This window comes from Nerophis ophidion, linkage group LG19 (genome assembly GCF_033978795.1).
Source record: "Nerophis ophidion isolate RoL-2023_Sa linkage group LG19, RoL_Noph_v1.0, whole genome shotgun sequence".
In the NCBI taxonomy this organism is placed as follows: domain Eukaryota; kingdom Metazoa; phylum Chordata; class Actinopteri; order Syngnathiformes; family Syngnathidae; genus Nerophis; species Nerophis ophidion.
In genome coordinates this window covers 21048428-21070631 of record NC_084629.1, presented here as the reverse complement: position 1 = coordinate 21070631, position 22204 = coordinate 21048428, and the positions used below count along the sequence as shown (strand labels likewise).

At 42.3% G+C, this 22204-nt stretch overlaps 1 protein-coding gene across 1 annotated transcript; it reads right to left on the bottom strand.

Annotated features, from left to right (window-relative positions):
* Positions 1–1896: 1896 nt before the first annotated feature.
* Positions 1897–21252, bottom strand: ndufa10 (NADH:ubiquinone oxidoreductase subunit A10). Its single transcript, XM_061879525.1, has 10 exons — positions 21091–21252; positions 16052–16220; positions 15760–15975; positions 15609–15695; positions 15418–15539; positions 13295–13362; positions 13148–13202; positions 12993–13078; positions 2085–2193; positions 1897–2019 (listed from the first exon to the last, which is right to left on the bottom strand). The coding sequence occupies exons 1-10, from the start codon at positions 21163–21165 to the stop codon at positions 1951–1953; spliced, it is 1056 nt and encodes a 351-aa protein (XP_061735509.1). The 5' UTR covers positions 21166–21252; the 3' UTR covers positions 1897–1950.
* Between the last annotated feature and the right edge of the window lie 952 nt (positions 21253–22204).

Here is a 22204-nt window from a genome sequence, read left to right as displayed (position 1 = left end):
TAACTTCTGGGCGGACTTTATGACTCTCTGGAGCGCCGTTCTCTCTGCGGCCGTGCAGCTGCTGAACCACACGCAGATGCAGTAGGTCAGGATGCTCTCAATGGAGCACCGGTAGAAGGACACCAGCAGTTCCTGTGAGAGGTGGTTGTTCCTGAGTATTCTCAGGAAGTGCAGTCTCTGGTGTGCCTTCTTGATGGTAGCCGTGGTGTTGGTGCTCCAGGATAGGTCGTCGGCCAGGTGGACTCCCAGGGAGCGGATAATTGAGCAAATTGCAAAAGATTCAGCAACACAGATCTCCAAATTACTGTGTAATTATGCCGTTAAAGCAGACGATTTTTACCTGTAGTGCTCATACTTCCTAAAAACGCGTGATGTCCTGCGTACACGTCATCATTACACGTTTCCAAGACAAAACTCCCGGGAAATTTAAAATTGTAATTTAGTAAACTAAAAAGGCCGTATTGGCATGTGTTGCAATGTCAATATTTCATCATTGATGTATAAATTATCAGACTGCGTGGTGGGTAGTAGTGGGTTTCAGTAGGCCTTTAAGATGTGACTTTAAGGTTTTAGTACTTACGTATAAAATATTACACGGTCTAGCTCTATCCAATCTTCCTGATTGTATTGTACCATAAGTCCCGGCAAGAAATCTGCGTTCAAAGAACTCCGGCTTATTAGTGATTCCCAGAGCCCAAAAAAATCTACGGGCTATGGTGTTTTCCATTCGGGGCTCCAGTACTCTGGAATGCCATTCAGGTAACAGTTAGAGATGCTACCTCAGTAGAAGCATTTAAGTCTCACCTTAAAACTCATTTGTATACACTAGTCTTTAAATAGACCCCCTTTTAGACCAGTTGATCTGCCGTTTCTTTTCTTTTCTCCTCTGCCCCCCTCTCCCTCGTGGAGCGGGGGACACAAGTCCCGTGGCCACGGATGAAGCACTGGCTGTCCAAAGTCGGGACCCAGGGTGGACCGCTCGCCTGTGCATCAGTTGGGGACGTCTCTGCGCTGCTGACCTGTCTCCGGTCAGGATGGTCCCCTGCTGGCCTCACTATTGACTCGACTCTCACTATTATGTTAGCTCCACTATGGACTGGACTCTCCCAATATTATGCTAGCTGCTGTCCTCTCCAAGGTTTCTCATTGTCCCATTGGGTTGAGTTTTTCCTTGCCCTGTTGTGGGATCTGAGCCGAGGATGTCGTTGTGGCTTGTGCAGCCCTTTGAGACAATCCTGATTTAGGGCTATATAGGAAAACATGGATTGATTTATTGAAGTATCAAAAGTACCCAATTTAGAATTGAGAATTGATATTAGAGCACAAAGATCAGGTATCCGTGGTATCAATATTTTAATATTGATCCACACATCACCATTAGATTGAGATTGATCCGTACTCAAAAATGACAAAAAGGAATTGAATTGGCGCGACGTCACATGAACCGGACATGACGCACCCAGCACACGTTTTTTTCTTTATCATGAATAAACAAAAACGTTTACAAATTAAAACAGAAGAAAAACATTTTCAAACACTGAAATAATGATTTTAAGTAGCTATAACAATAATATACGAGATATTTCCTCTGCCAAGAAAGTGTATTGTGTTGCTATTTAATTATTGTATTGATTTTGTAAAATTTGCTTTTAAGTGTGTATGAACACATCTTGAGCACATTAACAATAAATAATAATACCCGTGATATGAAATGTTAATAACATTACGTCCCTGGAGTCATGTCAAGTATAATGAAAAGCTGTGATTTTATGAGCTCATTAGTCCAAATAGAAACATCTATTTTTCCAAAACAAAATATTAAACATGTTAAATGTCATCTTTGAAGATTGAAAGTTTCGACTGTGAGCCTAATGAAGAGTAGACAATGACAACATGTTTTGAACATATATATATATTTAGGATGTACACACGCTGACCAAAGTTTCTTCTTCACTTGAGCCAAATGTATTTGTCTCCCACGTCGGCGTTGAAACCAGGACTGTACATCTTCCCACGCAGCTGAAGGCAGACGGAGGAGAGAGTCAGACAAAGACACACCAGCGGGCGGACATGTGTCCACGTACCGATCTGTAGGCGAAGTATTTTTCCTGAAATTCAAGACCGCCGAGGGTGATCTCCGGCAGGAACAGGGGGATGTGGGTCAGCGAGGACACGTCCTGTTTGTCCTGAACGCTGCATGCCAAAGAGAAGCAGAGACAGTGTTTACGTTACAGGGGCCAAACTCAAGGCCCAGGGCCAATTCTGGTCTGCCACATCATTTTAGTTTTTTCTCATCTCAACATTCTAATGTGGCCCCCAAAATCAATTTAATTTGCTCTGCACGTCATTCTAATATGACCCGCCACGTCATTTTATATTGGTCCAACACGTCATTTTATGGTGGCCGCCCCACGTTATTTTAAATTGCTACTTCACATCATTTTATGAAGTCCACCACTTCATTTTAATTTGCCCTGCCACATAATTCTAATGGAGCCCACCACTTCATTTAATGTGGTCTGCCACATTATTTTATTTGGCCCCCACAGAATTTGAAATTGCCCAGCCACATTATATTGATTTGCCCTGCATGTCATTCTATTGAGGGCCACAACATCATTTTATGTGGTCTACCATTTCATTTTATGTGGTCTACCATTTTATTTTATGTGGTCTACCTCTCTGAGCTGCCACCTTATCGGGGTAGAGGAGTTTGCGTGTCCCAGTGATTCTAGGAGCTATGTTGTCCAGGGGCTTCCATGCCCCCCTGGTAGGGTCTCCCAAGACAAACAGGTCCGAGGTGAGGGATCAGACAAAGAGCAGCTCGAAGATTTCTATGGAATTACAAAAACCGAGACTCCAATTCACCTCGCCCGGACGCGGGTCACCGGGGCCCCCCCTCTGGAGCCAAGCCCGCAGGTGGGGCACGATGGCAAGCGCCTGGTGGCCGGGCCTATTCCCATGGGGCCCGGTCAGGCAACGTGGTTCTCCCCTCCAATGGGCTCACTACTCATGGGAGGGGCCATAGAGGTCAGGTGAGTTGTGAGCTGAACGGAAGCCGAAGGCAGGGCACGTGGCAGTCTGATCCTTGGCTACATAAGCTAGCTCTTGGGTCGTAGAATGTCACCTCGCTGAGGGGGAAGGAGCCTGAGCTAGTGCTCGAGGTGGAGAATCTTCAGCCGGATATAGTCGGAATCACTTCGACGCACAGCAAGGGCTCTGGAACCAGTTCTCTCGTGAGGGGCTGAACTCTCTTCCCATGAGGCTACGGGCTGGGGTAGCAATTCTTTTTGTCCCCCAGCTGAAAGCCTGCAAGTTGGAGTTCAACCCGGTGGACAAGAGGGTAGCTTCCCTCCGCCTTAGAGTGGGGGGGACGGGTCCTGACTGTTGTTTGTGCCTACCCACTAAACAGGAGTTCAGAGTACCCCCCCTTTTTGGATAGACTCGAAGGAGTACTGGAAAGTCCTGCCCCGGGTGGTTCTCTTGTCCTACTGGAGGACATCAACGCTCATGTTGGCAACGACAGTGAAACCTCGAGAGGCGCGATTGGGAAGAATGGCCGCCCGGATCTGAACCCGAGTGGTGTTTTGTAATTGGACTTTTGTGCTCGTCACAGATTGTACTTAACAAACACCATTTTCAAACATAAGGCTGTCCATATGTGCACTTGGCACCAGGACACCCTAGGCCACAGTTCCATGATCGACTTTGTAGTTGTGTCATCAGATTTGCGGCCTCATGTTTTGGACACTCGGGTGAAGAGAGGGAAGGAGCTTTCTACTGATCACCACCTGGTGGTGAGTTGGCTGCGATGGTGGGGGAGGATGCCGGACAGACCTAGCAGGCCCTAACGCATTGTGAGGGTCTGCTGGGAACGTCTAACAGAGTCTCCTGTCAGAGAGCGTTTCAATTCCCACCTCCGGAAGAACATTGAACATGTCACGAGGATGGTGCTGGACATTGAGTGCGAGTGGACCATGTTCCGCACCTCTATTGTCGAGGCGGCTAATTGGAGCCGTGGCCGCAAGGTAGGTGGTGCCTGTCGTGGCGATAATCCTAGAACCCGTTGGTGGACACCAGCTGAAGAAAGAGTTCTATCGGGTTCTTTTGGCTCATAGGACTCCAGAGGCAGCGAAAAGGTACCGACAGGCCAATCAGTGTACGGCTTCAGCGGTCGCAGAAGCAAAAACTCGGACATGGGAAGCCATTGAAAAAGACTTCCGGATGGTTTCGAAGCGACTCTGGACCACAATCCGCCGCCTCAAGAAGGGGAAGTAGTAACCTGTCAACACCATATGGTGAGGATGGTGTTCTGCTGACCTCGACTGCGGATGTTGTGGATCGATGGAGGGAATACTTCGAGGACCTCCTCAATCCCGCCAACACGTCTTCCTATAAGGAAGCAGTGTCTAGGGAGTCTGTAGTAGGCTCTCCTATTTCTGGGGCTGAGGTTGCTGAGGTAGTTAAAAAGCTCCTCGGTGGCAAGGCCTTTGGAGTGGATGAAACCCGCCCGGAGTTCTTAAAGGCTCTGGATGTTGTGGGGCTGTCTTGGTTGACAAGACTCTGCAGCATCGCGTGGACATCTGAGGCAGTACCTCTGGATTGGGAGACCGGCGTGGTGGTTCCTGTCTTTAAGAAGGGGAACCGGAGGGTGTGTTCCAACTATCGTGGGATCTCACTTAGTCTTCCCGGTAAGGTCTATTCAGATGTACTGGAGAGGAAGCTATGCCGTATAGTCGAACCTCGGACTCAGGAAGAACAGTGGGGTTTTCGTCCTGGTCGTGGAACTGTGGACCAGCGCTATACTCTCAGCAGGGTCTTTGAGGGTGCATGGAAGTTTGCCCAACCAGTCTACATGAGCCTTGTGGACTTGGAGAAGGCATTCGACCGTGTCCCTCGGGAAGTCCTGTGGGGAGTGCTCAGAGACTATGGGGTATCGGACTCTCTGATTGTGGCGGTCCGCTCCCTGTACGATCAGTGTCAGAAATTGGTCCGCATTGCCGGCAGTAAATCGGACCCGTTTCCAGTGAGGGTTGGACTCTGCTAAGGCTGCCTTTTGTCACCGATTCTGTTCATAACTTTTACGGACAAAATTTCTAGGTGCAGTCAGGGCGTTGAGGGGATCTGGTTTGGTGGCTGCAGGATTAAGTCCCTGCTTTTTGCAGATGATGTGTTCCTGATTGCATCATCTGGCCAGGATCTTCAGCTCTCACTGGAACGGTTCGCAGCAGAGTGAGAAGCGGTTGGGATGAGAATCAGCACCTCCAAGTCCGAGTCTATGGTTCTCTCCCGGAAAAGGCTGGAGTGCCATCTCTGGGTTGAGGAGGAGACCCTGCCCCTTGTGGAGGAGTTCAAGTACCTCGGAGTCTTGTTCACGAGTGAGGGAAGAGTGGATCGTGAGATCGACAGTGGGATTGGTGCGGCCTCTGGAGTAATATGGACGCTGTATCTATCCGTTGTGGTGAAGAAGGAGCTGAGCCGGAAGGCAAAGCTGTCAATTAACCGGTCAAGCTACGTTCCCATCCTCACCTATGGTTATGAGCTTTGTGTTATGACCGAGAGGACGAGAGGACAAGATAACGGGTACAAGCGGCCGAAATGAGTTTCCTCGGCCGGGTGGCGGGGTTCTCCTTTAGAGAAAGGGTGAGAAGCTCTGTCATCCGGGAGGAGCTCAAAGTAAAGCCGCTGCTCCTCCACATCGAGAGGAGCCAGATGAGGTGGTTCGGGCATCTGGTCAGGATGCCACTCGAACGCCTCCCGAGGGAGGTGTTTAGGGCATGTCCAACCGGTAGGAGGCCACGGGGAAAACCCAGGACACGTTGGGAAGACTATGTCTCCCAGCTGGCCTGAGAACACTTTGGGATCCCCCGGGAAGAGCTAGACGAAGTGACTGGGGAGAGGGAAGTCTGGGCTTCCCTGCTTAGGCTGCTGCCCCCCCGACCCGACCTCGGATAAGCGGAAGAAGATGGATAGATGGATGGATGGATGGATGGAAGATGTTCATCATAATTCTTGTTCTGTGTACTTTGTAAACACTTGTAGTTTGAACAGTCTCTTAAACTGAATCATATTGGTGCTTTGTTTGATTTCATTGGTTAGTCCGTTCCATAATTTATTCCACATACTGATATTCTAAAAGGTTTTAAGTGTTGTACAAGCATACAAATGTTTAAATTAGATTTTTCTCTGAGGTTATATTTATCCTCTTTTGTTCAGAAGTATTGTTGTACATTCTTGGTTAGCAGGCTTTACATTGCTTTATACCTAATTTTTTCGCCGTTTGCAAATGCACCAAATCGTTGAATTTTAATAACTGGGATTCAATAAATATAGGGTTACTTTGTATGTTCTCTATATCCAACATTATTTATTATTCTAATTGATCTTTTTTGTAACACATTTATATGTGTGTTTGGGGCGGCATGGCGTAATGAGAAGAGCGGCCGTGCCAGAAACCTGAGGGTTGCAGGTTCGCTCCCCGCCTCTTGATATCCAAATCGCTGCCATTGTGTCCTTGGGCAGGACATTTCACCCTTGCCCCCAGTCCCACTCTCACTGGTTAACGAATGATGGGTGGTGGTTGGAGGGGCAGTAGGCGCAAACTGGCAGCTACGCTTCAGTCATTCTAACCCATGGTAGCTGTGGCTATGAAAGTAGCTTACCACCACCAGGTGTGAATGAATGATGGGTTCTCACTTCTCTGTGAAGCCCTTTGAGTGTCTAGAAAAGTGCTATATAAATATAATCCATTATTATCATTATTATTATTATTATTATTTAGTGAATGAAGTGCACATTTGTAGTTGTTTCCCTATATTTCTACACAGTAACTCAGATATGGTAACACTAGCGAGCGGTAGAGAATATGAAGGGATTTTTGGTCTAGAACATGTTTTGCTTTATTCATTATTGATGTGTTTCTTGCTACTTAATGTTGTATATTTGGTACATGAGATTTCCGGTTAATTTTATCATCTATTATTACACCCAAAAATGTGTTTTCTTTTACCCTTTCAATATTTACTCTGTATATTTGTATTTGTGTTTGACTTTCTCTTCTACTGTAACCAAATAGCAATATTTTATTCTTACTGAGATTCAAAGAGTCTGTTTTTGTCAAACTATCTTTTTATTTTGTTAATTTCTTCTGTTATTATTTGTATTCGCTTAGGTGTGTTCTCTCCTGAACAAAATACTGTTGTGTCATCTGCAAATAATACTAACTTTAAGTCTTTTGTAACTTTACAAATGTCATTTATATAGAGATTGAACAATTTTGGTCCGAGTATTGATCTCTGAGGTACACCACAAGATATTTTCAGCTCTGAGGAAGTGTGTTCGTCTATCTTCACGTATTGCTTCCTGTTAGTTAAATAACTTATTATCCAATTCAATACCAACCCTCTGATGCCATACTGTTCTATTTTTTTTATTTCAATGCTTTTGTTGAATCCATAAACACTGCAGCAGCATATTTTTTTAACCATGTATTGCTTTTGTGAGATGTTAGCTCTGTATCCGTATTGGTTGTCTGTGAGTTAGGGGTGTAACGGTACACAAAAATTTCGGTTCGGAACATACCTCAGTTTAGAAGTCACGGTTCGGTTCATTTTAAGGAACAGTAAGAAAACAACAAGCTATAATTTTTTGGGTTATTTATTATTCAAATTTGTAAACAATGGCTTTATCCTTTTAACATTGGGAACATTATAATAATTCTGCCCACGTTAATCAACATTAAACTGCCTCAAATATTTGCTCAGATTAAATAAAATGACAAAACTTTTCTTCTACATATAAAAAGTGCAACATTAAACAGTTCCAAGTCAACTCATCATCAGGGATGGGAATGAAGATTTACAAAATCAGCTGAAATTTTTTTAATTCTTAAACACCGCTTTGCGGAAGGCCGCATAGCGGCCGCACCCGAGTACACCCAATGCACTCGACTTCTAGGGGGCTCTGGGGGCATGCACCCCCAGAAAAATTTTGAAATCTATGTTAGCTTAGGATACATTTCCTGCTATTTTGAGTAAAAATCTAACAATATTCTCCTGACCAAAATTTCACATTTATTAGCAAATATTTTCATAAAAATGTATCATGTGATGAAATTTATGTATTCAAGTTTACACATATATCAAATTCTTGCACACTTTTGGATTACTTGGAATTCTCTGCCTTGTACTGATAAATAGGTCAACGCAGAGTAGAGATGCGCGGTTTGCGGTCTCATCCGCGGACGCGGGTCGGGCGACATGACGAAAAAATAGATTTTAAATAGATTCGGGCGGGTGGCGGTTGAACCATTTGGAAATATATATACATAGTTAAATGTTATGTTGAAGAGGTTCATTTAGCCTACTGACGTGTATTTATAAATGGTTGATTTATATAAAGTGTTGTACCTGACAACACTTGATGGTACAATCCATATAACACGTCACAGACAATGTTATGCTAACATCACGTGACACCTCTGATGAAGGCTGCAGAAGCAAGGTAGCCCAAACTCGTCATTACTAGCCTATATAAATCATCCTTTTATAAATAGTTAAATGTTGTTACGCAAATACGAAAAACGAGCAGCACTCTTTGAAACAGTATGTGGGCATACTTTTATTTTGAAGTGTCTCGTTTGGTCTGTCGACGGATGTAAGGAAGCTACTCCCGGGTATGGCCAACGAGGTATTTTTTTGTCATTTGTTGGTATTTTACTTGGTAAAATGTTTGATCCACATGCTGTCCATGTTATTATTTTTACGTTTGTAACGTGCTTTATTCATTACAGTTTTCACGTTGAATTTGAAGGGAAAGGAAGTCTTCAAATAAATCAGTTCAAGAAAGCCATTGTGTCTGTGCTATTTGGAGGGAGTTACACTTTCTAACCTCACTAATGCCTTGCATCGTCTATATTAGATATATAACAACGGGCGGGTGGCGGGCGGTTGTGGCTTTGATAAAATGTTGGTTCGGGTGTATGGCGGGTGGATGACGACTTTAGTGATGCGGTTGCGGATGATATAATTGCCTATCCGCTAGGGGTGTAACGGTACACAAAAATTTTGGTTCGGTACGTACCTCAGTTTAGAGGTCACGGTTGGGTTCATTTTCGGTACAGTAAGAAAACAACAAAATATACATGTTTTGGTTATTTATTTACCAAATTTGTAAACAATGGCTTGACCCTTTTAACATTGGGAACATTATAATAATTCTGCCCACGTTAATCCACATTAAACCGCTTCAAGTTGTTGCTTAGATGAAATAAAATGACAACTTTTCTTCTACATATAAAAAGTGCAACATTAAACAGTTTCAAGTCAACTCATCATGCTTAATTTATTACAGCATTGGGGACACCTGTAGTTGATTTTTATTATGTAAATGTTATATTTTTATCAACATGTGATAACATGGACCCTGCCATTCAAAACTAGGCTGCTACATTACTAATGATTAATGTAACTATAGCTGAAAATTCATCTCTGACCACCATGGAGTTCATGTAGGCTTTATGATGCACTTACATTATTTTGTACACTATCAGAGACAGAAACTTTTTATTTAATATAATGTCCTTTTTTGCTGCTTCAACACCTCAATCAACACTGTCCGTAACACACACACACGCACACACACACACACACACACACGCACACCGCAAAATTAGTTAACGTTACGCTAAAAGCTAACTAGCCTTCACCTAAAGCTAGAACTGCGAGTGAGCTAAGCTGCAGTTTGTTTTTGAAAGGTCAACAGGCTCATAGTGATGTTTAGAAAGTAGTTCAACTATCTGCTCGACATCGACACAGAAGTGCTGACGACATGCGGTCTGAATACGCATTGCTGATTGGCTTTGTATGTAACCAATCAGATGGTTGTGTGGGCGGGACAATGCTGGGTGCTGTGTACAGACAGACACAGAGGCAGAACGGAGCAGAGCAGCTTCTTAAGACTTTAGCATAGGCGGCGACTTCATATGTTCGTGTGTAATTTGTTCGGTACTCCTCCGCACCGAACCAGAATCCCCGTACCGAAACGGTTTAATACAAATACACGTACCGTTACACCCCTACTATCCGCGCATCTCTAACGCAGAGACAAAAACCACCCTGGCGGCGCCAAAATCGGCAGAATTCCGCGGATCCGCGGAAAATTCCCATCCCTGCATCATGCTTAATTTATCACAGCATTTGGGAAGCCTGTAGTTGATTTTTATTATGTAAATGTTATTTTTTTTATCAACATGTGATAGCAGGGACCCTGCCATTCAAAGATTTTCTGTCCGTAAAACACACGCGTGCACACCCACACACACACACACACACAGCAAAACGAGCTAACGTTAAGCTAAAAGTTAATTAGCCTTCACCTCAAGCCAGAACTGCGAGTGAGCTGAGCTGCAGTTTAAGTTTCTATAAGGTCAACGGGCTCATAGTGATGTTAGTAGTAGTTGACTGGGAGGTGTTTATTATCAGTTGGGGAGAGTACGCTGCCTTATGCTCACCTGCTAAACACCTATCTGCTCGACGCAGAAGCATTTACTACATGCGCTCTGAATACGCACTGCTGATTGGCTGTTAACGCTCTGAAAGGGGAACATTATCACAATTTTAAAAGGGTTAAAAACCATAAAAATCAGTTCCCAGTGGCCTGTTGTATTTTTTGAAGTTTTTTTCAAAATTTTACCGGTCCCGGAATATCCCTAAAAAAAGCTTTGAAGTGCCTTTTTGTCCGCTCTCTGCGAAGACACTGTCCATTTTCCCGTGACGTCATACAGTGCTGTCAATACAAACAAACAATGGCGAATACCACAGCACGATATAGTGACGTTAGTTTGGATTCAGACTCAGAATTCAGCGGCTAAAGCGATTCAACAGATTACGCATGTATTGAAACGGATGGTTGGAGTATGAAAGTATTGAAGAAGAAACTGAAGCTATTGAGCGAATAGCTATTGACGCTATTCATAGCCATAGCATGGCTGAATAGCTGCATTAGCATCGCCGGTAAAATGTGCGGACCAAACGATCAGGACTTTCGCATCTTGTGACACTGGAGCAACTTAAATCGGTCGATTGGTAAGTGTTTTTTCGCATTAAATGTGGGTGGAAGGGAACGTCATATAGTTGCAAATGCATCTGCAGATTATCCATACATCTCTGTGCCATGTCTGCTTTAGCACCGCCGGTAATTAGCATGTTAGCATCGATTAGCTGGCAGTCACGCCGCAACCAAATATGTCTGATTAGCACATAAGTCAACATCAACAAAACTCACCTTTGTGATTTTGTTGACTTTATCGTTGGAAATGGATCTGCAGGTTATCCATACATCTCTGTGCCATGTCTGCCTTAGCATCGCTGGTAAAACGTGCAGACACTCCAGCACATTCAATAGGGGTATGGCGGCAGATTTCTTGCCACTTTCGCATCTTCGGGCCAGTGGTGCATCTTGAATCCCTCCCTGTTAGTGTTGTTACACCCTCCGACAACACACCAACGAGGCATGATGTCTCCCAAGTTCCAAAAAATAGTCAAAAAAACGGAAAATAACAGAGCTGAGACCCGGTGTTTGCAATGTGTTTGAGGAAATGAAAATGGCGGCTGTATTAGCTCGTTGACGTCACGTTCTGACGTCATCGCCACAAGAGCGATAAACAGAAAGGCGTTTAATTCGCCAAAATTCACCCATTTAGAGTTCGGAAATCGGTTAAAAAAATATATGGTCTTTTTTCTGCACCATCAAGGTATATGTTGACGCTTACATAGGTCTGGTGATAATGTTCCCCTTGAATACGCACTGCTGATTGGCTGTTACCGCTATATATGTAACCAATCAGATGGTTGTGTGGGTGGGACAATGCTGGGTGCTGAGACAGAGGCAGAAGAAGCAAAGCAGCTTGTAAAGACTTTAGCTTAGAAACTTGTTCGGTACACCCCCGTACCGAACCGAAACCCCCGTACCGATATGGTTCAATACAAATACACGTACCGTTACACCCCTACAATGAGTGTTTCATTTTTATTCTTGAATTTGTCTAATCTGTTGTTAAACAGTTTTTCAATGATTTTAGAAAATTGTGGAAGTAGAGAAACAGGTCTGTAGTTTGTAAACTGGTGTTTAACTCCAGTCTTATAAATCGGTATGATTTTTGCTGTTTTCATTTTATCTGGGTATTTGCCTGTTTGAAATGATAAGTTGCTGATATAAGTTAAAGGTTCTGAAATCTCTTCAATAACCTCGTTCATCGTTTTAATATCAATTTCGTTGCAAATCAGTTGAGGTTTTGGTTTTATCTTTTTTCACAATATTGATTATTTCCTCCTTTGTCACTCATTCTAGGAACATAGAGTTGGGTTTTCTATCTATGGTGTCATTCAAGTCCTCACTGACTCAGGATCTGGAATCTTTTCCTCCAGATTTAGTCCAATTTTCACAAAGTGCAATGTGGCACACCCATAAATCTAATGTGTCTCGCCAACTCATTTAATTGTGGCCCAGCACTTCCTTTTATTGGGGCCTCCTACGTAAAATGTTTGTGGACCGCCACATCATTTTATGGTGGCACGCCACATCATTTATGTGGCCTGCCAGAGGGCTGGAATAAAAAAAAAAAAAAAAACTTTCTGGACTTTATAATTGTACTTGTTCTTCAAGTTTTGACAAAAAAAAGTTGCTCATGCAATTCCATATTTTCTACTTGTGATTCTTATCTGATGTTCCAAGGATTTTTTTGGGATATCCAAATTTAACACTTAAATAACTGCTTGTCGTCTTGACTTACGATTTAAAAGCAAGTTACTCATCAATATGTTAATAAACAATATAATAATCCAAACATTTGCCTTATAAATTGTATAACAAGGCTATTATACTCCATACATAGTTACTGTTACATGTGGCCCTCAGAGGCCCTCAATACAAAGGAGTTTGACACCCATGCTTTACTTCTTCATGTGTTTGCATTGAGAATGATGAGCACTCACAGTATTCTCATGTGGTGATAGGAGACGTCGTCCTGCTTCAGCCACGGACCCTTGTTGAATTTCAAACACTCCACGTCCTCCGCCACCTGACACAAACAAGTAAACATCCGGTTAAAGATCGTGCCGGAATATTTTGGCCATCTTTGCTCTCTTACTTTCTCGAAGTCTTGAGCTTGGTTTGCGTCGTACACTAGCAGCTCCGATGTATCACTGAAAGACAGAAACGCTGGCAACTATTGCTAAAATTGCTAGACTAGGCTAAAGTATACAATACAATCACAGTTTAGACGACAAAAACAGACCTGATTTCTGGCAGGAAAGACTTCTTGTAGCTGTCCTCGATGCTCTTCAGGTACGGCAATGGCACGTTCTGAAGGTGCGGTTTGGAACAAAAACATCATGTTTGAGTCAAAAGTGACCAAAGTACGGCCTGCGGCACATTTTAAAAATACTATTATACAAAAAAAAGGGGACTAAAAGAGCAAACAGGTGAAATGTAATGAGAAACAGTTGTAATATTGACTCTTAATAACACAAAATTGCCATGCAGGCTGTTTTTTTTTTTTTAAATCGTCATTGCTCAAAAAATAATAATCAATCAAAATCAGTGTTATGAATTATTGACCCATTGAAGGCTCCAATTACTCTACATCAAATACTTCACTTTGAAATACATTTTTTGGGGAAAATATTGCATATTTCATGTGTTCGGCATTAAAAAATAAAAGAGCATAAAAACTTATAGTCGACGGATAGATATGAAGTTAATTTAGTGATGCAATAACTTGACTCTCGCCAGATCCTTGTAGTTTGCTGAGCTCCACACAAGGATCTGGGATCGAGGGCAATGAGAACTTTTTCAAAATAGCAAAAAATAATGAACCAATCAGGATCGGCGGGCGGGACTTCATAGATGTGACGTAGCGCCGAAGCGACTGTGTGATTCAAACAACAATTGCGGCACGCAGAGAAGAGCCGTGTGCAGACATTGATACTGCATAATTATTTGCACAAACAACATTGATCGTCGACTGACATTGCTGCGTTTTTTTCAGTAAAAGTTTTCAAACTTTTCCCTCTGTCGTTATCCAATATGTCGGCGGTTCTGTTTTGGATTTCCCAGTGGCACTCTCATCAGCGTCACGGCTTGATGACGATGTGAGTGGTTGAAGTAGCAGGTCATTCAAGAAAACGGACGAGTGGTTTATCCAATCACATGCAATGATTTTTTTTAAAAAGGCCCCGCTTTCTGAAATACATCTCCTATTGAGAACTCTCAGATCCTTGTGTTTCAGTGGGAGTTATATTTTTAAAACTGTCTTTACTCAAAAAACTATAACGAATCAAAATCAATGTTATGAATTATTGACATACTGTAAAGGTCGGAATTTAAGCTGCTACTTTTTACCTGCGCTTTGGACCCTGTGGCTTATAAAACGGTGCGGTTAATTAATGGATTTTTTCTCCCCCCCCCGCTGACATCCGTAATCCAAGTAGTTTTCATTAAACACATGCCAATGCAATGAAAAGGTGTGTTAGTCTATGTGCTACGGCGACATCATTTGGAAGAGTTTGCTCAGGGCAAGTGCTGCTGCTTTTAAATCTTTGAGCCGAAAGTCTTCTAGATGTCCATAGCGCTACTACTCGTATGGATTCTTCGTTCATCACTCCGAGCAATGTTTGTAAGTTTTACAATAGAACTAAAACAATTCTCACTTACTAAACCGTCCCATGTGTGACGTCTGTAGGAGTGTTTTCATGCATATTTGTATGTGCTATCTTAAAGTAATGAAGCTAGCATCATTAGCACGAGTTAATATGCTAACAGGTTTATGAGTGTCTATGTTAGTGTTATAATGGGGGACGGCGTGGCGCTGGGGGGGAGAGTGGCCGTGCGCAACCCGAGCGTCCCTGGTTCAATTCCCACCTAGTACTAACCTCGTCACGTCCGTTGTGTCCTGAGCAAGACACTTCACCCTTGCTCCTGATGGGTGCTGGTTGGCGCCTTGCATGGCAGCTCCCTCCATCAGTGTGTGAATGTGTGTGTGAATGGGTAAATGTGGAAGTAGTGTCAAAGCGCTTTGAGTACCTTGAAGGTAGAAAAGCGCTATATAAGTACAACCCATTTATTAACTTACAGTTTATTTTTTTATTTTTTCAGTTTCTTCAATTCACCAAAACGTCACAGAAGAGTTATTAAGTCTGTTTTGCTGATTTGAGAGCTAGCTAAAGTATATAAATAAACTTTTCTGTGTAAAGAACTAATTTCACAACTAATATATCTGCGGCTTTATTTTTTCTTCTACAACTTAGTGGGTGCAGCTTATATACTGATGTGTCCCCTGGCCCAAAAAATTGCGGTATTTTTTTGTTCCTCTACTGTTTTCTTTCTTTTTCAAAAGGTCCAATGGGTTCCTGTCCTTACCTTGCCGCTCTGTTTCAGCTTCTTGTGCACCTCCTCAGCGGGCACGTCCACGTAGATGGCAAGGTGCGGCGGCAGGAACTCGCAGATGCTGATTTTTTTGATCTCCTCGTAGTGCTGCACGCCTGCAAGAGGCGAGGCGGCACTGTTGACTCAAAAAGGTCTCTCAAAACGGACAAAGGTGGCGCACTTACACTCCTTCCTGATGTAGCCCTGCTGGAACATGGCGTCCAGGAAGACCATGTCACTGAAGATGGAGCGCTCCAGGATAACTCCTTGGCCTTGAAGCGTAGAGGGGAGCGTTTGAGACGGCGTGAGGGCGTGGTAGTGTGGTTTGGTTCTAACCTGTGGTGAGCAGGTGTTCGACGGCGTTGGCGTACTGGAGCAGCCTCATGTTGTACATCCATAGCTGCAGCCTGTAGCTGTTCCCGTCTGCGGCTTTGGGGTCCTCATAGAACTTCTCCAGGCTGCACATCCCGTTGAAGTCGGAGGGGAGGGGCTCCTTCTGGTCAGTCATCGTGTCCAGGTAGTTTATGTCAACCTCTGGCATGTAGAGCATCCCTGACATACATGCACGGAATTCAGCGACGGTACTGCGAGTGACAAACGGTGAGCTGATCGCTGAACAACCACCTACCCAGCTGCTCGGCCAGCTTCTGCGCCAGCGCTCCTTTCCCCGACGCCAGGTTGCCGTCCACGGAGATGATCTTGCTGAACTTACTCAAGCGCGGCGTGGTCCTTTCTCCCAGCATGTAGGCGCACCAGCCGTACACTAAATTCCTAGTGGGGGTGGTGTGCACGGATGCCTTGACGACAAAGTAATGGACATTAACACAATGTATATATGTATTGGGGTTCATGCATGTGATTTGAACTTAATGAAAAAGATTGAAAATAAGCTGGGGGTCTGGGAGCCGCAGGTCCCCAGCCAGGTCCAGGACGGTGCCCTAGTGGGGGAAAGAGTGGGGTAACCCCCCAGAAGCTCCGGGTTTCTCAGCAATTGAACATGCAAACATTTTCCAAAAAAAAGCACCATTTAAATATGTTTTAGTGTTTAAAGCAGGGGTGCCCACACTTTTTCTGCATTCAAGCTACTTTTCAATTGACCGAGTCGAGGCGATCTACCTCATTCATATATATAATCTATATTTATTTATTTATGAAAAAGAGGTTTTTGTTGACAAGTTAAAGCTCTTTAATGATAATACAAGCATGTTTAACACATACTGTATGGATTCATTTCTTTCATGAAGACAAGATTATAAGGTTGTATATTACCTAATTCAGATGACTTGCATTGATTGGAATCAGACAGCAGTGCTGATAACATCCACATTTTCAAATTGAGGAGAAAAAAGTCCTCGTTTCTGTCCAATACCACATGAAAGTGGTTGTTTTTTGGCATCTTATTTTTCCAGCCTCCACACTCCTTTTTATACACTTTACAAGAAATACATTGGCGGCAAACTCCGGGGCTTGCTAGCTTGTGTGCGCTAGCTTTCTGAGACTTTTATTCTGTTAGCCCGGGCAGGATGAAGCAGCGCTTTTATTGTGACGACAGGAACTGTGCAGTCGGTCTTAAGAGTTTTGACGGCAGGTACGGCGCGAAAGTCTGTTCAAATAAAAAGTGTTTCTCGCCTTCCTGTCTGTAATTTTTTCTTAATAATGACCTGGCAGCAGCCAACATCCTTTCACAAGACCCTCGGGTGCCGTGAATGTCAACCAAGTGATGAAATTGACGTTTTAGTGAAGATTGATGAACGCTAAATTTTAGGTCTATTTTTTTCATTCACTGGCTGGGAATCGACGGATACACCCTCCACGATCGACCGGTAGCTCGAGAACAACGTAAATAGGAACCCCTGGTTTAAAGAATTGAAAAATGACCAACAGAATTGACATGAACACTTGCCCCATTCATCCAAATGATTCACTACGTCTGTTTCAGTCATTATGTTATTTAATCACTACAGTAATTACAATTTGTGTTCACATCCACAGGAACCACATGGGTTAGCCTACTCTATACAGTATTTACAACGTTACTAGTGTTCACTTCACAGCCACAGGTGGTTCATCTTGTTATTTACAATATTTACACATTACTTTGCTTCATTCACACACTACATACAAAATTATTCAACTATTCAATGTCAAAAAATAAACAGTAGAAATAATGAACAAAATGTGTGTTCCTAAATGTGTACGGGCGGGCTTCCATGGTAAACAACTTAAATGAATGTTTTGAGCATTGTTTTATCCAGGCGCATACATTTGTCTAAATGTGGCCAAGTAGACACATTGTAAGCTTCCTGGACATTGTCCACATCACTAAAAGAAAAAGGAAGAGAATCCCTATGCCATCTTCCACTAGTTTTTTTAATACATAAATCACCCGCTTGAATATTTCCTCTCCTCTTCTACAACTCTCTCGTCGTCATTTGGGATGTGCGTGTATGTTGTGATTTCCCTTCCTGGTTCCCGCCCTATCTTGAATTTGATTGTCTGTACACAAAATCGAAAAAAAAAAGATAAGCGCATAACAGTGTGCACGTCTGCCGTCGCTCACATGTGCGCCAATGAATGCTCAAGGAGTTTTGGCGTTTGCTCACACATATGAAAAATTGGAGGGAAAATTGGTGAAGAGAGGTTAAAAACAAAACAATTGTGAAGCTGTACACACGCAGAAACAGTCGTGAGGGAGGGGCAGAAACCGAAAGAGCGAGGCTGTGGGTTGTTTGTCACTCAAGTCAACTTAGTCAACAGCCATACAGGCCATACAGGCCATAGAGCCCCTTGCAACACTGACTCTTCAGGGATGCTACGATATACACCGCCCCGCTAGCCCCTACGCCCGCCACCTCAACCCCGATTACGTCACATCAAATATTAAACTTTGAAAAATATTTTTGGTGGAAGATTTTGCACATTTTGTGTTTGCCATAAAAAAACATAGTTTTGTTTGACAAAAAAGGGCGGACAACATACAAACAAAAAAAACGACATAAAGAAAAACAAACATTTTATACTGAAATAAATACACCTACAACTTATTAAATAAAAACATAGAAAAAACTAGCAGCAGCAGTAAAGTTTAGATCCATGAAGGAAAGAAGTGAATGAATGTTTATAAATGAATACATGTATACAAATTTGTCTTTTTTTTAATTATTATTTATTTTAATGAATTAAGTAACGATTATGAAAACCTTTTTCCAAAACACAGTATAAAATGTGAGATATAACAGGACAATGCATACGTTTATCATTTGTTTTCAAAACGCTTACAAAAAGTGGGACCCCAAAAAATTTACTGTGGGACCCCATTTTTATGACTTGATGGGGTCTATGGGACCCCTTTATGAAAATTCCTAGCACAAACACTGTTGTCAACTGAGGAGAAAAATGCTTTATTTAAATAAATATATATTATTTATAAAGCAAGTTCAAGTATCATTGGCAAATGTTCACCTAGTCCCGGCCTCGGCGTGCTGCCCGCTGTCAAGCCAAATTTGTGCCAAGCCGAAATAAGTGCCCAGGGGGGGTGAGCGCATGCGCGCACCTGCGCAGTCCACAGGTGCGCCGGGCAGTTTTTTGGCAGGGCGGCGTCATTGTCAAACCAACTTGTGTGTTGCGAGATCCTTTAGAGACTGTCCACTATTTTTAAAAGCTTAACTCACCAAAATTAGAACTACTGATTTTATTTGTTTCATCCTGCTGTTTGTCCATATTTAATAGCCTAAGACAATATATATCACAGTAACTTTGGTATGATACACTTTTTCTTTTAGCTAACAATATCAGCAAATCCACAGGGGCAATTATTTCGCAAGCTGTCCCATACACACTTTATACAATAGGGTGGGCATATACAGTATTTCGCTCTTAAGGCGCTAAATATATGCCCCGACACGCTTGGGCACTTATTTCGCAGCGAGCACTTATTTGGCTTGACACCGCTTTGGCACGCATATACCCTATTTCCTTGAATTGCCGCAGTGCATATAGTATGCGCCTGCCTTGAATTACTGCCGGGTCAAACTCGCTTCGCAAAATAATTAGCGCATGCTTAGTATTACCGTCTGGTCAAACTTGTGACGTCACGAGTGACGGTATGTGTAGTCTTTTGGGGATTTCAGAATAAGGTCAGCCTACCTTTATTTTGGGGGCAATCATAAGATAAGTGCACACTTTATATTTTGGTCTGCACTGGAGAGACCACTACTGATTTCAATACCGGTAATTTGAAATCGCATACAGGGAAGAAGATTAAGAGCTATTCAGTAGGATTTAAGGTCCAAACGTACATCAATCTCAAATTTTTACTGCATGCCTTTGATAAGTGCCGCAGTGAGAAGAGGTTTTGAAATAATTAGCGCATGCTTACTTTTACCGCATGCCTTTGGTAAGAGCAGGAGTGAGAAGATGGTTTTAAATTAATTAGCGCCCAGGCGGCAATTCAAGGAAATACGGTATGTTTCCTCTTTTGGGGATTTCAGAATAGGGTCAGCCTACCTTTATTTTGAAAAGCATCGAAATAGATTTACCAAAATATTCGGGGCAATCATAAGATAAGTGCACACTTTATATTTTGGTCTGCACTGGAGTGACCACTACTAATTTCAATACCGGTAATTTGAAATCGCATAAAGGGAACAAGATTAAGAGCTATTCAGTAGGATTTAAGGTCCAAGCTTACATCACACTCAAATGTTTACTGCATGCCTTCGGTAAGTGCCGCAGTGAGAAGAGGTTTTAAAATAATTAGCGCATGCTTACTTTTACCGCATGCCTTTGGTAAGCGCAGGAGTGAGAAGATGGTTTTAAATTAATTAGCGCCCCGGCGGCAATTCAAGGAAATACGGTATGTGTCCTCTTTTGGGGATTTCAGAATAGGGTCAGCCTACCTTTATTTTGAAAAGCATCAAAATAGATTTACCAAAATATTCGGGGCAATCATAAGATAAGTGCACACTTTATATTTTGGTCTGCACTGGAGAGACCACTACTGATTTCAATACCGGTAATTTGAAATCGCATGAAGGGAACAAGATTAAGAGCTATTCAGTAGGATTTAAGGTCCAAGCTTACATCACACTCAATTTTTTACTGCATGCCTTTGGTAAGTGACGCAGTTAGATGAGGTTTTAAAATAATTAGCGCATGCTTACCTTTACCGCATGCCTATGGTAAGCGCAGGAGTGAGAAGATGGTTTTAAATTAATTGGCGCCCCAGCGGCAATTCAAGGAAATATGGTATGTGTCCTCTTTAGGGGATTTCAGAATAAGGTCTGCCAGTCTATCTTTATTTTGAAAAGCATCGAAATAGATTTACCAAAATATTCGGGGCAATCATAAGATAAGTGCACACTTTATATTTTGGTCCGCACTGGAGAGACCACTACTGATAGTAATTGAATTCATTAAAATATATATATATATATATATATTGAAAGTTGACATTTATAGTAGTATTTTAAAATAATACTAACATCTAGACATGTACTTCTTCGTTGGACATGGCCTTGCTTCTCGGCATAAATACAGCTTATATAAGTAGACAACAATAATACATTAACAACATGTAGACGGCTAAGCTAGCATGCTACTTTAGCATGTCCTTGTGAACGCGAGGTCCATAATAGCAGCAAAAGTCCGGGAGTTTTGTGTCCGTACCTTCTGAGCGAAGTTACCAGATCTCAGCACGGATGTCCCCAAGGGGAAGACCAACCGGATTGCCCTCAGGGTCATGTTTACTTCTTCTCACCCACAACTCCACCGGTCTGACCCGAAATCTGACAAGCTAACAGGCGACTGAATTATACGTCAGACAATTTCGGGGTCTTTGGTGAGTGGCGCCTGACGTGACGTCTAATTTAGGTGTCTAAGTCACTGCCGGAATATTTTAGCTTTCTTTTTGAATTCCTGCACTACTTACTGTACTTAGTTGTTTAGAGCAGTGGTTCTCAACCTTTTTACAGTGATGTACCCCTGTGAACATTTTTTTATTTCAAGTACCCCCTAATCAGAGCAACGCATTTTTGGTTGAAAAAAAAGAGAAAAAGAAGTAAAATAAAGCACTATGTCATCAGTTTCTGATTTATTAAATTGTATAACAGTGCAAAATATTGCTCATTTGTAGTGGTCTCTCTTGAACTATTTGGAAAAAAAGGCATAAAAATGACAAAAAACTTGTTGAAAAATAAACAAGTGATTCAATTATAAATAAAGATTTTTACACATAGAAGTAATCATCAACTTAAAGTGCCCTCTTTGGGGATTGTAATAGAGATTCATCTGGATTCATCAACTTAATTCTAAACATTTCTTAACAAAAATAGAAATTTTTAACATCAATATTTATGGAACATGTCCACAAAAAAAATCTAGCTGTCAACACTGAATATTGTGTTGTTGCAATTATTTTCACAGTTTATGAACTTACATTCATATTTTGTTGAAGTATTATTCAATAAATATATTTATAAAGTATTTTTGAATTGTTGCTATTTTTAGAATATTTTTCAAAAATCTCACGTACCCCTTGGCATACCTTCAAGTACCCTCAGGGGTACGCGTACCCCCATTTGAGAACCACTGGTTTAGAGCACAAGTGTGTACTTAGTATTTTTACTGCACACTTACTTGTTTAGAGCATGAGTGTGCACTTAGTCTTTTTAGTGTATACTTAGTTGTTTAGTGCAGTGGTTCTCAACCTTTTTTCAGTGATGTACTGTACCCCCTGTGAACATTTTTTTAATTCAAGTACCCCCTAATCAGAGCAAAACAT